General features: G+C 40.5%; 1 protein-coding gene across 6 annotated transcripts in view; it reads right to left on the reverse strand.

Annotated features, from left to right (window-relative positions):
* TRAF3IP1 (TRAF3 interacting protein 1) overlaps positions 1 to 13,649 on the reverse strand; it is an 81,146-nt gene that overhangs the window by 31,055 nt on the left and 36,442 nt on the right. For 4 of the 6 annotated variants that reach the window (XM_059727160.1, XM_059727157.1, XM_059727156.1 and 1 more), the window contains exons 7-9: positions 8,854 to 8,929; positions 4,643 to 4,681; positions 4,438 to 4,545 (exon numbers count right to left, since the gene is read on the reverse strand). In XM_059727160.1, the coding sequence (XP_059583143.1) occupies positions 4,438 to 4,545; positions 4,643 to 4,681; positions 8,854 to 8,929 (223 nt within the window). The remainder of the gene's footprint in view (positions 1 to 4,437; positions 4,546 to 4,642; positions 4,682 to 8,853; positions 8,930 to 13,649) is intronic. The other 2 variants (XM_059727159.1, XM_019492077.2) reach the window with 2 other exon arrangements.

Raw genomic sequence — 13,649 nt, forward strand, 5'->3', positions numbered from 1 at the left:
AGTTAATTGACAAATTGGTTCTTTGGAGTTTCCAGGGCTTTAGCAGTATAAAAAGAATTTGATTGTGACCAATCAGAAAATGTTGTTAAGGGGAACAGGTATAAATATTGGGTTTGAACAGGGTAATTTAGGCAATCCAAGAAGGCCTTTTGGTCAGTGACCTAAATCTGTGATCTGAATCTCCTCAGTTGGTGTAGGGAAGCATACATACTCCATCATAATCAGCAGCCAGAAAGGCACTGGGATAATTAGGTATCTTATGCTTTGGGTATGCACAATTTCAACTGGCTTGTGGAGCTGACTCCTAACTCTTGTTACCTGCTGACTTGAAATCTAGCTAACAATAGTACTGAGACAATGTTATGTATCCTTCCAATGCAATGCATATTGGAGGAACTATTTAAACTATTTACGAATATTTTTTATTCGAAACTGACAATCACTCAAAAAAAAAAAAGACCTGGGATGTTATTTGTGAACAGCCCAATGAGATAGAGGGGAGGAAATCATTCCTTGCTGAGAATCCATAGCCAAAAAAAAAATGGCAAGGACAAATAAAAAAAATGGGACAGAAAACACTAAAAATAAGAGCACTGCACAAATCAACTGCATGTCTTCACCTGGAATGAATATATTCATCTCATATTACCACACCTCAAAAAAAAAAAAAAAAAAAAAGAATAGATCCAGACATGTAATTTTAAAAGACTGTAGGCATGGAAAAGACTAAAACTGTTTTGAAGAAATAAAATAGCCACAACAGAGGTATAAAACAAAGTAATGAATAGCACATAGGTGTTAGGCACTTTTTTACCCTGTCTCATAAGGACTGTACAATGAGACATTGAATGAGACAGTAAAAAAATATTTTTAACCACACACGAGTATAATTTTGCTAAAGGGGTATCAGTGAGACCAAAACTTTAGTAGGAATAAAAATGAATACAAAAACATTCAGACAGATTAGAAAAGAGTAGTTTACACTGCAGACTGTAGGCGAGTCCTAGCCCCTGCCTGCCTCTGACCCAAGGTGGGTCATCACAGCCCACAGCAGGAAAAGGGTGTCTACTGATGTAGTATATTGTAACAGTTGGTTTAAAAAGGTAAACTCAGACATCATTATTAAATGCTATTCAACGCAGATATACGGAGCACTGTTCTTTCTTACCTCTTTCCTGTACTGCAGTGATGGACTCAGCTCTCAATATGCTAGCACTTTTCTCAAACAAAATATTAGCTGCACTTTTACTAGCTTCCCTTCTTCCTGACATAAAATAATTTACAATGAGATATGCACTATATACATCAGGGATATAGTTTGAAACACTGCAGAATCCGTTGCTGCACTGATAGGCTCACCAACTGCTCCATATTTGGAGTGTGCGAAGCGGGCCCTATTCGATTCAGATTTGGCTCAAACCAGGGTCAGCGATTTGATTCACTGATTCAGCTCACTGTCCCCGATTCAATTCAGCCGAATCCAAATCTGAAGATTCAAAGCTGATTCAGAGAATCAGCGATTTGGACATAGAGACAGCTTTAAACGTTTTTTCTACATACCTCGAGGTACCAGCATGACTTATGAACGCTGTGATGTTGGGGCAGATGGAGCATCCCACAGGAGTACAGGGGGGCTCTCCACGTGCTGGGTAGCGCCCGGAAGTGGACTGGAAGTACTTCCGGTCCACTTCTGGGTCTGCTGGGGAGGCCCCCTTGCATCCTCCTGGCTTGGTGATTGGCCATGGGAGAACCCCAGGTGCCCCCCCCCCCCCCCAACCCAGGAGGCACCAGTTGCTAAGCTGGGAGGGCACAGGGGGGGGCCCCCAGCATGCTCCCCAGCAGACCCAGAAGCAGACCGGAAGTGCTTCTGGCCCACTTCTGGGTCTGCTGCCGAGTGCACTGGGGACCACCCTGCGCTTCTGTGGGACGCTCCATGCACCCCACCACTGCAGTATTCACAGCCACCTGCTACCTAGAGGCGTGTAGAAAAAATATTTAAAGTTGCGTCCACGTCCGAATTGCCAAATCTTTCCGAATCTCTCCATATCGATTCAGAGGGTTCTGATTCAATTCAGAGAGATTAAAGGGTCCTCTGATTCAATTCAGATTCAGAGATTCAGCCACTGAATCGGGCCGAATCTCCACCAAATTGAATCAGAGACCAAAGCTTCGGACAGTCCTACCCAGTATGTCTTCTCACATGTTTGCTCTTCTGATTTTCAAACCATCACCTGAGCAGTTTTCAGGTATGACAAGACCCTTGACAAGCAGAAACTTCAGTTGTTGAGTCTTTTTACTGATGTTCCAAGAATTTTTCACTGTATTAAAAAGTGAGGTTTTGGTATGAATTCACCAGATTTCCTCTGCCCTTCTCCTGCCTACATTTCCAAGTCACATCATGAAATCAATTTCTGATATGGAAATGCAGGGGTAGCAGCTTGAAATCTTAATATTCAGGTTTCTTTATATGTAATTTACTCCTAACATGCATAAAATACTTCTCTTACATAAGACGTACTACCCGCTGTAACAGCATCCATTCTTTTCAAGAAGGCTGTTCACATGCTCCCTTAACTACACACCGACAATCACATGCGATTTAAACAGAGTAATTTAACTTTGAAAGACCACTGACAAATTAATGACATGAAGCTAATAAACTTTCTAATTAGCATAGTTTCTACTGTTATACAATTAGTTTTATTGTAAGTTGTATTACAACAGTGAAAATAAATCTTTACCTACTTAAAATGGGAGTAGATCTAATAGTTAGCTGAAAGTACAAATACATTAAAAATATATCTACAACTACTGTAAATCTGTTCCCCATATGCACAGTTGAGCAAGACCTGGTATAATCTCTTAACTAGCAGGTTCACTAATTACATTTATTCCTTCTGAACTGCATCTGTAGTTCTCAATCCAGTTTTATGCAACACAATGGCTGCATCTGCATTCACAGATCAAGTTATACTACAACCCTATTTTCTTCCTGACACTCCATATTTATTCATTTAGATGAGTGGGGGGCAACCTTTTTGGCAGGCATGCCACCAGCTAAGTTTCACACCCACCCCAAGTACCACACAAACCCATTTCCCTCCCTGAGCTGCTGCGATGCTTTCTGCTTCCTGTCCTGTGTCTCCTGTCCCATTTGTTGTTCTGCTTTTTGCTCCCTATCCTATCTGCTGCTGTTATCCCTGCTCCCTCTCTGATCTGCCATGTGTCACACAGAGGCTGCCCCTGCCACTTGTGCCCCTTGGCCACCTCTGACTTAGATTTTGTATTAAAAAAGTATTAATAAAAAGCCAAGGCCCATGACAATAATCAAACTTATAATAGACCTCACACAAATGCATTAGGCTTTAACACAGGCTTAGGGGAATGTTACTATTAACAAGTGTGCATTATTACTTGTGTCAGGTATCCAAGTTGTAGCCATATCAGTCTAGAGGCAAAAGGAATCAGAACTCGTGGTAGAGTTGATATCTTTTATTAGACCAACTAGATTTTTGCAAATAAATTATAAAATATTAAAGGAATTTTTTTCAAAAATCTAGTTGGTCTAATAAAAGATTACACCTCTACCACGAGATCCGATTCCATCATTACTTGTATCACTTTGGTACCCTAGTCATGGACCAGAACCTCTCTGTGGTATGTAGTGTATAAACACAGAACAAAAAATGGCCACTGCCTCAAAGAACTAGAAGTCTCAGTAAAGTGAAAACTGAATGTACTTACTGCTAAAAACATAAAACAACATTAAAATAATATAAAAAAATTAAACAAATAGGCCAGAAAACAAATACTACATTGTGGCAAAAGAGAACTACAGAAATCAGGCAAGGGTCACCAAGAGGTAAAAATCAGTTTACATGCAACAGGATCCCAATAATGTTTTTTTAGCTATGAGATTATTAAAAGCTCACAGTAATGTCTTTACTTAAGATGTGAACTAACATTTTCAAAATGCCTACTTGACTCACAAGTCTAGTGCAATAGGACTTTGGTTTCTAAAATGTTGGCTTTTCAGAAAGATATTTAAATGCCTAAAGAGTTTTAAAAAATTGAACCCTAGCTCCTTCTGAAAAGGGAACTGGCCAAATTTTACCCACAGCATGATGCAAATGTGTTAGCATTTCTCCTTAGCCACTTGGGAAATAACTAACTAGAAATCAGTTTTGGAACCGAGGGAAACGATATCAATACATGCAATCAAAACACTGTTTAGAATGATACCATGATTACCCATTTCTGCTGACAAGTCAGTATAGAGGGGATGTTACACACCAAGAGTGAGGAGCGTGAAGAATAATACCTCTTTTGTCTAAACCAGAAAAAGGAAAAACTTCCAAGGCATTTCCTTGAAAACCAGAAATTCCAATTGCATTATCAAAATACAAACTCTGGTTAACAGACAATTTTGTTCCTTACCTAGCTGTTTTTCTACTGTATCCTTCCTACCGTGTCCTTTCATGTGTGATGAACTAGACTTTTTTTCAGGTGAGTCTCTAGTTGTACTACTTTTAGAATCCTTTCTTCCTGACATAAAAGTTATAGGAATAATTATTCAGAATATATTTATATGAATCTTTGAACTAATTAGTTTAAAAATACAATATTTATTTAATACACTTACTAACTGAAGGTGGTGACCTAATCAGCTCTAATGAAGTACCTTAAAATACAAATAAAATTGGTTATGCCTTTTGCAAAGTACAGGAGTGGCATTTATAGGAGACATCTAAAAATTAGCAGCTTAGTTGTTTCAGTGAAAATTTTCAAGAGACTGGGAATGCTGCATCTATGACTGACTGGCAGTAGCATCTTCTGGTAAGCAGCCCAAGTCAGTAAGTTTGTAAAAACTTGAAAAGTTACCTTCCAACAGCTGTTAAATTGCTTATAGGATAGGAATGAATTTGTGGTGATCTAAGTCTATTTCCAAATGGGCAAGTGTCAAAATCTCAGAACCGCTGTCAAAACTAACCAACTTAGCATAGAGGCCAGGGACTGAAAGATCAGATCAGATCAGATCAGATCAGATAGATGGCTGCTGCACACAGGCAGGGCAACATGAGGAAAGCTTACAATACTGCATCTGTTTAAATGAGAAAAATCTGAAACCAAATCATGACAATGTTTGATAAGCAGCATTTGATCCCAACATTATACCAAAGCAAAAAAAAACAAAACCAGAAGACTTGATTGGTCAGATCTGGGTTTAGTCATGATGGCATGGTAATCTAATACAGACAGAAACTAGGGTCGTCGTCCCCCCCCCCCCCCCCCCCCCCCCCAACCATGACTTTGGTACAGACTTCATTTTAGCTCATGTTTAATATTAGTAGCCTCACATTTCAGGTTTCAGGGCACGCTTATAGTTAATGCTTCTTTTCCTTCACAGCACTGTTACCTTTCAGTGAGCATCCAGAAGATAACAGTGTGAATGAAACAATTCAAGTATACACATAAAGGTTCTTCAGTAGGGAGGGGCCTTAGAGAAATACTATAATATACTTTTGGAGTAAAATAACTTCTTAAAATTGGTTAAAATCAAACTGATCTTAAGCTGATCACAGATAACATGGTTTCACAGCATAACAGTTAGACAGGGAAGTCATTTGACATCCATGATAATGGCAGCTTCGAAGAGGAAAATGACCAAAGAATTCAAAAATAACAACAACAAATACAACAGTAAATTTTGCTTTTATTCAGTCTAATACAGATTGTAACAGAGAGATCTGGCTTCTTCCTGTATATGTCACAAAACACTCTTTAGCCACACTAGCAACATGAAAACCTTTGATTCGGGTGATTAGTGTTTGAATAGTGGTTATTTACCAACATTCTCATTTACCCCTAACACATCCGTGTGTGTCAGATAGGACAAAATAATGCATGCCTAAAATACAAGTATTCATTTCAGCTCCATTTTGATTCCACAAAATCTTGAGAATTCTACTTTATGGCCTGATCCTGAGGATACTGCACTGTGATGCATTAAAAGCACAGAGAACCCAGGGTGTAACTCAATGGAGCAATAAAATCCTATCTACCACAATTTCAGGCCACATCCCTTTGGCTGCTATACTCCATACCATCCCTCTGGCTACTTCTCACTAGTTAATGAGACTAATATCAGAGATTCTAATAATTCTAACACCAGAAATATACCAAATACAAAAGGAAATTTGGCCCTTATCAAATAACAAAAAGAAGATTTAATACAACACTAGTCCAGCCATAGGGAAAATGCAGGAAAAGATTAGATGGAATACAACAGATGGAAACCCAGTGATGGGTCTATTTGCCTGAAACAAAGAATTTCTAAATCACCAGAGGACAACTTTGATGAAAAATAAGAGATCCTGTATTACTTTCACAATGGCCAGCAGTAGGCTGCTTCAAACTCCAGAAGCATACACCTAATGCTGTGTAGGGCTTGAAGGCTTCTTAAAGACTGGTATATCTCTATCCCATACTTTAAATTCAAACTGGGCCTCAACACAGACCTTGACAAAACTCTACAGAGCATTTCTGATTATGTACAAACTGAACACAGGGCCAGCATGTGTAGCAAAAGGCTATAGAGCAGTTATCTCCAACCTTTTTAAGTAGGAGGTCACCTTTGGCATTTAAAAGAAACTCAAACTCTACCGTACACTGCCGCCACCAACGCCCTCCCTTCCTCCCCCCGTGCCCAGCAGGTAAGTCTGTGGGGAGGGGGGGAGGCAGAGTGAGGCAGGGAGAAAAAAAATATTTGGGGGTGCGCCTCCACAGGAGGTAAGTCTCACCTGGCCAGGGCCCCACTCAACTTAACCCTGCTCCTGCCTCCGCGGCACTGACCCTCACCGCAGGGGCCTCAATCTAGCCCACACCCCTTCCCTCCCCCATGGACTGACCTGCTGGGCTGGGGCACGTGCGTGGGCGCTCAGCCTCCACCCCAGCCTCGGATCGACTCCAAGAAGCTCCGAGATCTACTGGTGGACTGAGATTCACTGGTAGGTGACCACTGCTATAGAAATATACTAGAACTTCTCTCAAAAGGGCTTGTGTTATGAAACACATCTTTAAACTTATGAAGTCCAAATCTTCAGGCCTCTAAGGGGCCCAAATCTGACATTAATATCTGAGTCAACTACCTTCTTAAGTTCTATCTCCTTTCACTGAAAAAAAGGAGAGGATCAGAGAAGCCAAATCACGCAAACATCAAACAGCCTTGTGAACTTATCCATTCAGGCTTCAAGAACCTGACTGAGGTTGATCAGCTTTGTGCTGGCTGCTGCAAACCCTGGTAGGCATGGGTGGAATGGCCCTTGATTAGCTGTGCTCATTCTTTCCAAACTGTTTCCAGATAGCAAATGGAGTATCTGACTCTTTTCCAAAGACAGGCTGCAGTAGAATCCCACAAGACTCAACTATCCTACAAGACTCCCTAACATTTACTTGTAAACACTGTAGGACAACAGTTTGCAACATTTTGCAGCAGCCAGCTGGAATGACCCAGCTCAGGTACTGGATAGGTCTGTGTTACAAACTGGCTGCTGCTGCTACTTTTCCCTGCCGCTGCTTCTCCCTACTGCCTCGCTGTGATGCTGCATGGGAAAGGTCCCTGCTCCCTGGTTGCCAAGCCACAGAGCACCAGGCAAAGCCCCCACCCTGTTACTGAATGCCACCTAAGCCGCAGCTCCATAGGTCAGATCAGACCTGTGTGCCATAGGTTGCTGACCCCTGCTGTAGGAGGTCACATGGATTATGAAGTAAAAAATGACGACAATGCCTTTCTTCTGAACTGGACTATCTAGGCAAAAACAAATCAGAATGAAAAAAAAATACTGGTTTAAGATTAATCTAGTTTACACTGATGCAGAAATTGGAGGAAACACTTTGAGGACGTGACCAAATACATACTTGTTTCAACAATTAGGAGTGTTTTCCCTAACAGTCAACAAATGGTCTGCAATCCAGGGATCTTACTTGAATCCTCAATTTTACTTGATTGAAGAGGATAATTTATGACAAATTAAGAAATTGTGTTCCATCCCTTCAGAGATGAAGAATGCCACAATAACTCACATTTCTGCCATCCATGAGGTGGATTACAGCTACGTGCAAAAATTACTCAAAAAGGCCTAGATAGTGCAGAATTCATCTAACCACCTTCTGAATATGGTGATCTCATCAAAAGGCCATCACATTTGTGCCCAACTTGCTGTACTGTTCATTACATTGCTGTAAGGTAAAATGCATGAGCCCAGCCACACTGAAGAACAGCCTCAAGATATACTTCTTTGTCCAGGTCTTACCAACAGATTTAATTGTGAAATCCTGGATTCCTAGATAAGCAGTCAGTTTCCAGGTTACCAGGAAACACTATGTTTTGCCTTGATGAGTTCCTTAGTAACTTAGGGTCTTGCAAAGGCACACTTCAAAAAGAATTTAATGTGTAAGCTTTTCAAAAAGTGTTGTACATACCTTTATGAAATAGAAATGCAAAACATTCAGTAACATTGTTTTCAGCATTGCCATATATCAGAATAAAAACTGAAGTGCACAAAGTTTCAAAGGAAACATTAATCTAGTCCTGATACTGTATGGAGCAAAGCATTTCATGATTTACTTCTAAATTGGTCTCTAAAATTTTGTATGGAAAATGCTGACACACTGGACTGGGCTACTACATCCACCAACACAATCTATGTAGAAAAACTGACATCTGGATTCATAAATGCAGGTTATGTGCATTCAGCACACACAAGCAAAAGTCAAAAAGGTCACTTAAAATTAATGACATTTCTATTCATATCCCTCAAGCTTATTTAATAGAAAAATATTGTTTCCAGTTACCTTCTCCTCCAGGTTTGGACCGGTGCCTTGACCCCTTTGTTGAATGCTGCCTTGATAATCTTGCAAGACTTTCACTCTTTAAAAAAAACAAAAAAAACACCTGCACATTATATTTCATTACAGACAGCTCCAGCACACAAACACAAGATCAAACCATGCACAATCAGCAGAAATCTTCCCTGTTAAACTCACAAGTAAAGCAAAAATCTAAAACTTGGTTAGAGGTATATTTACACATCTTTAAAAGTGAGTTAAATGTAACCAATGTATTCCTGAATCTTCAAAGAAACTGCTCCAATGCATTTGGCAACCTTGGGATGGAAAGGCTATTGCAATTATTTTGAAGAGACAGCACTGGCTGTCACAACTTTTAAAACAGCCTGTGGTAGCCTACCACTGCTCAGAATAGGGCATCCTAGGAGTCTGCAAAGCAACTGGGGGGATCTGTCTATGGACAAGGGACTAGATCTGTACGCATCTCTATCAAAATATAATCTGTTTCAATTGTGAGGCTAGTTTACTTTCTCTGCAGGATTTTTACCTCATTCTTGGGATGAAATTCAAGGGGTGGTGATAAAGGGCTAAAAACAGATTGTTGAATTTAGGTTTCTATTCAGATGAACAGCCTTGGACAAAGACGACAGACAGACCAGGAAAAACAGTTTCCACAAGAATGGTTGTAAACAGGCAATACATCGTTGGTGGAAAGCTATGATACCATGGTGAAGATGATCTGGGTATTACCTGACAGCGGATGCTGTAACCTTACAGGACAACCAGCCTCTTCAGGAGAGGGAGAAGAAACCAGAAGCAGAAAAGTAGTCTGTGCATGAGGAAGATCCTGGACACTTTGAAGGGCCCTGACCTATGTCTAAAGAATGCTCTGGAGTGGTAATGAGCAGGCAGGGAATGCCACATAGGTGTTGCATCAGGATTGGTATACATCTTGTGCTGTTAAATTTTCAAATTCCTTCTGCAAAGTTTGTGTGTTACCTATTGCAACTATCATGTGACCCTAACAGAAATGAGTGGAACAGCATAGCACCCACAAAGTTGGATCTCAATAATGGTACTGGGGGAAGAAGAAGGAGATCAACACCAGGGCTTGGGAGTCTAGGGCAAATGAACTGAGGTCAAACTCACATAGGGGTAACAGACAGAATGTGTGCCCAGAAAGTATGTAAGAGACCAAAGACAGGCACAGTAACAGCAAGAACAGGGAGAGCTTAAATACATTTCCAATAGACAGGCTCCAAACACAGCATCCTAGGAAATGTCCAGCAGTGGGAATTCAGCCAGGTCTGTGATGATTACCTTAGTTAACAGTCAGGTACTGGACAGGCCCATTACACACACACTTTGGAGCATGTATGCTAAATGGAACTCAAATACTTCAGTGTGAGGTATAAGGGAGGATCTTGAAATGATTCTGTAGGCAGGCTTAGGCCATCCAAGAATCTTTGCTCTGTGGCCAGAATTTGGATATGATGGAAAACAGGTTCAAAGAAAGACAATTGTGTTATTTCCTAGCCTGCAAATAACCCCTGAACTTGCAGCGAAGTCTTCTTCTCACTTGCAAGAACAATGATGGACTGATGAAAGTTGCGGAGCCATTCAGTAGCGCATAGTGAATAGAACAGGCACTAGCTTCTGCTAAGTCATTCATTATGAATATCATTCACTATGCTTCTACCAACTTCACTTTCCTTTCACAGAAATGTCATTTATCTACATTTTTTAATAAGATGAAGTGACTGAAACTAAGCAGTGTGAGGTGATAAAGTACAAATGATTTACAGAATGCAGTTTACTTCCCCATATTCACCATCCTTGTAAAGTATCTCTGCATCTTAGCTGCTAAACATATTTCAGGGTTTTTAGCCTAAAGAATTTCTCCCTAATTTGTTTTCTAAATACTATTTGTACTCTGAAAGCTTAACAGCTCACCTATTCTGCATCCAAAATTTACTGCCAACTGATGATGCACTTTCTCATGATACAAATTATAACCATGTATCATTTCCGAATGTTTATAATTAAAAGTCCTCAACGATACCCCAAAACTAAATACTGCTCTAAACAAAACAGGATAAAATATTTACTTTATTTGTAGTATATTGTAACTCCTGCTTGTCACTTCAATAAAGGAACATTTAAAAAAAGAATATATGAGAAATAATGGTAAAGGTATGGTAGGAGCAGCAGTTGATTTCTAAAAGCTGAGGGTAGTGCACCCAATAGACAGAATTTAAAAGATAGGTAACAGGAAGAAAGCAAAGATTAGATGTCAAGTTGTAAGTTTTTAATTTGTATTTAGAAGGTAACATTTCCTTTTCAGCGGTAAGTAATGCTCATTAATGTAATGGGATTTCTGGATAAACACACAGGGGACACTGTATTAATAAAGCATTTTAAAAATATTTCATAGCATTCGTGCTTATTTGATTGTTCCAGGTATTTGTAGGTACTCTATGAAAACACACACACACACACACATCAGCTTTTATAACCAGCTTGAGCAATTTAGAAACAGAAATAAAGATATTTATAGCATTTTTTCCACCAAAAAATGCTGTAACTGAATACCTCTGCTTGCAGAATTTCAGGAAGCTTGTAATAAAAAAAACAAACAACAAACACAAACGTGTTAAACTGTAAGCAATGCAGGAACTAGGGGGGTACCGAGTAAATAAACTGCTTTTTGACATAAATACATTTTGGTGAAATTATTACCGTTAACAGTACGGTTACATCTGAATACACAATGTTTTGGATTCACTCTATTTAGAAAGTAGTGATACATATTAATACATAGTTAAGAGTATAAAAATATAAGTAATATTATTAGAGTGGCCTATTTTAATTACTTTATTACTATATTAACTTTTATAATATAATACAAGCAGCAAAAACAAAACTTCACATTCCATCAGCATCTGCTTGAAAGCCTTCAGGGACACATGAGGTTTAGTCAAACTTTCTCTTAATTTTGGCAATGCAAGTATTAGCACAGGTGGGGAAAAGTTGGGACTAGGTGGAAAGATTTCTCATGGAGTCGATTTAGGCAATTAAATTTGTCAGTCAGTAATCGCATGCACGGTTTTACATTTTTGTGCAGCACGTGCACACTGGAACAGGTGCAAAGTAAGAGCTAATGTTTATCACTAGGGAAGGACAAAAACATAGAAACGACAATGTTTAACATTTAATTATTTCCAAGGAAAGATGAAAAGAGAGTTCTCTCACAAGTTAAGAGGCTCCAGTGTCTCCAAAAGTAATCGACAGAGTTAGTTTTTACTTTACAGTTACTTTTACAATAGTCTGGAAAACTAATTAAGGATGTGGCCCAAGAAATATTTGCTAGTTGCGTAGTTATATTTGTATACATTTAGTTACCTGTATACATTTGGAAGGTTCATAGATTCATAGGTGTTAGGGTCAGAAGGGACCTCAATAGATCATCAAGTCTGACCCCATGCATAGGCAGGAAAGAGTGCTGGGATCAGATGACCCTAGCCAGATGCCTATCTAACCTCCTCTTGAAGACCCCCAGGGTAGGGGAGAGCACCACCTCCCTTGGCAGCCCATTCTAGATTTTGGTCACTCTAACTGTAAAGAAGTTCCTCCTAACATCCAGTCTAAATCTGCTTTCTGCAAGTTTATGGCCATTATTTCTTGTGACCCCCAGGGGCGCCTTGGTGAGCAGAGCCTCACTAATTCCCTTCTGCGCCCCCATGATGAATTTATAGGCAGCCACAAGGTCGCCTCTCAACCTTCTCTTGCGGCGGCTGAAGAGGTCCAGGTGCCCCAGTCTCTCCTTATAGGGCTTGGCCTGCAAGCCCTTAACCATATGAGTGGCCCTTCTCTGGACCCTCTCCAGGTTATCCGCATCGCTCTTGAAGTGTGGCGCCCAAAACTGCATGCAGTATTCCAACTGCGGTCTGACCAGAGCCCGACAGAGGGGAAGTATCACTTCCTTGGTTCTGTTTGTCATGCACCTGCTGATGCATGATAAAGTGCAGTTAGCTTTTCTGATGACTTCATCACACTGACGACTCATATTCATCTTGGAGTCCACTAGGAATCCCTTTCCGCTTCCGTGCTACCAAGCAGGTCATTTCCTAGGCAGTAGGTGTGCTGGACATTTTTCCTCCCTAGGTGCAGCACTTTGCATTTCTCCTTGTTAAACTGCATTCTATTGTTTTCTGCCCATTTGTCCAACCTGTCCAGGTCTGCCTCTAGCTGTTCCCTGCCCTCCGGTGTGTCCACTTCTCCCCACAGTTTTGTATCATTCGCAAACTTGGACAGAGTACACTTCGCTCCCTCGTCCAAGTCACTGATGAAGACATTGAAGAGTATCGGTCCAAGGACCGAGCCCTGCGGGACCCCACTGCCCACGTCCTTCCAGGTGGATACCGACCCATCCACTACGACTCTCTGGGTTCGACCCTCTAGCCAATTTGCCACCCACCAGACTGTGTAATCATTCAAGTCACAGCCTCTTAACTTGTTCACCAGTATGGGGCGGGATACCGTACTGAAGGCCTTCCTGAAGTCTAAGGAAACAATATCTACCCCTACTTCTGCATCCAGGCGTTTTGTAACCTGGTCATAAAAAGAGACTAGATTGGTCAGGCATGATCTACCTGCTACGAACACATGCTGGTTTCCCCTCAGCATAATTTTTCCTGCTGGGCTCTCACATATATGAGCCTTAATAATCTTTTCAAAGACTTTGCCAAGGATGGAGGTGAGACTGACTGGCCTATAGTTGCCTGGTTCCTCCTTCCTCCCCT

This window comes from Alligator mississippiensis, chromosome 4, assembly GCF_030867095.1.
Source record: "Alligator mississippiensis isolate rAllMis1 chromosome 4, rAllMis1, whole genome shotgun sequence".
NCBI classification, from domain to species: Eukaryota; Metazoa; Chordata; order Crocodylia; family Alligatoridae; genus Alligator; species Alligator mississippiensis.